The sequence below is a fragment of the Phalaenopsis equestris genome, unplaced genomic scaffold (assembly GCF_001263595.1).
Source record: "Phalaenopsis equestris unplaced genomic scaffold, ASM126359v1 Scaffold000321, whole genome shotgun sequence".
NCBI lineage: Eukaryota > Viridiplantae > Streptophyta > Magnoliopsida > Asparagales > Orchidaceae > Phalaenopsis > Phalaenopsis equestris.
In genome coordinates this window covers 139,187-140,857 of record NW_018164763.1, presented here as the reverse complement: position 1 = coordinate 140,857, position 1,671 = coordinate 139,187, and the positions used below count along the sequence as shown (strand labels likewise).

Below are 1,671 nucleotides of genomic sequence, written 5' to 3'. Positions count from 1 at the left end.
TTAGGTATTAGATATGTAAATACATCGGAATTGGGCGGTATTTATGTAAATGGTCCATCATTTCATCCCACAATCTTTTCAATGCAGATGATGCAGTTCATAGTTGGAACCATGCAACCTTTTCAAGCTTCTGAATTTAACTTTTGATGAGCCATTTTCATTCTTAAACTTCTCACAGGTAGATTCAGGGAGACGACCGGTGACCGGAATCCGTCTCTACCTTGAAGGCCGACGGAACGACCGTTTAGCAATTCATCTCCAACACCTCTCTGCCCTCCCCACCATCTTCAAACTCTATGATGATGAAGTTCACGTGACCGAGGATCTTCACACGAACCAAAGAGCCTATTTTGAACCAATCAGGTGGGCTCTTCTCTCTCATATCTGCACCGCTCCGGTTCAGTATAGCGGCGCTCACTTAGACGAATCGGCCTCCATCGTCACCAAAGCCTGGCTCGAGGTGAAGGAGATGGGCTTCAGGAGAGTGCTCTTTCTTCGTCTCGGCTTCTCCCACGTCGCTTCGATGAGACTTCGCCGTTCTGAATGGGACGGCCCGAGCAGCATCTCGAGGAAATCAGGTTCGATCTCAGCTTTTATCAGCTCAAGGTTTAGCATGGGGATCTTACCGACCCCGAAGCCAAAGGTTGAAGTGAACTCTGCCGTCTTTCCCGGCGGGCCGCCAACGCCGGTCAGAGTTCCGAAACTCGCCCGGTTTGTCGACACATCTGAGATATCTAGAGGCCCAGACGATCTTCCGGGTTATTGGGTGGTGAGTGGTGCTAAGTTGTGTGTGGAGGGTGGGAAGATCTCTCTAAAGGTTAAATATTCGCTCTTGGTATTTATACGCGACGATGACTTATAATCCGTCTTGACGGCGACAACCAAAAGCTTCCGATCACGTGTCCTTGAAATTTCAATTGGGCATTAACATGCACACCACACAATTCTTATGTATATGCACTTCTCACAACTAAACTTTCATATTTACACACCTTATGCTAGAATCCTAAACAAATACACATTTTCTTGCATAAATTTAAAGCACCAACATGCTATGTATGTAAATATGAAAGTTTAGATGTGTGATATGTAAATGTGTTTCAAGTGTTGTGTGTTATGTATGTAAATATCCCAACTTCAATTTGCAATCAAAGGCGCGATAAAAGTTGGCCTTTTGAGCAAGTGATTCGATGCGATCGAACTGGTTAGGGTCGGGTTAGATTGACTTGTTTTTGTGAATCATACAGCTCATAGGTAAAAAAAAACTCTTTTTGTTTTGAAAGACTTACATACACGCCACTCAATTCCTATGTATTTACATATGTAACACTCAAAACTTCAATTTTTACCTGCATGTCACTTTATCCATGCAATGAAAAAGGTGTATTTCTGTTTTCAAATTAAAATGGTGGTGTTTTTATGTGACATGAAAGATTTGGGTGGTATAAATGTTAAAAAAAAAAAAAACCCAATGTTTGGTTGTTAGGTATGTAAATACATAGGAATCAGGTGGTATGTATGTAAATGCCCCTAAATCTTTATCGATCGAGGTCTAATGTAGATGGCGTGTTAATTTAATCCTTGTTAAATTAAGTATTCATCGACCTTAACTACGGAATTTTGTTGTGCTTTATATTAATTTCGTCATTGTATATAGATTAGTGGGAATCG

General features: G+C 41.4%; 1 protein-coding gene across 1 annotated transcript in view; it reads left to right on the top strand.

Moving 5' to 3' along the window:
• LOC110025670 (MACPF domain-containing protein NSL1-like) overlaps positions 1 to 1,414 on the top strand; it is a 21,758-nt gene extending 20,344 nt beyond the window's left edge. Inside the window, exon 7 of the mRNA XM_020726276.1 lies at positions 179 to 1,414. Within this exon, the coding sequence (XP_020581935.1) occupies positions 179 to 862 (684 nt within the window). The 3' untranslated portion in view covers positions 863 to 1,414. The remainder of the gene's footprint in view (positions 1 to 178) is intronic.
• The last annotated feature ends 257 nt before the right edge of the window (positions 1,415 to 1,671 follow it).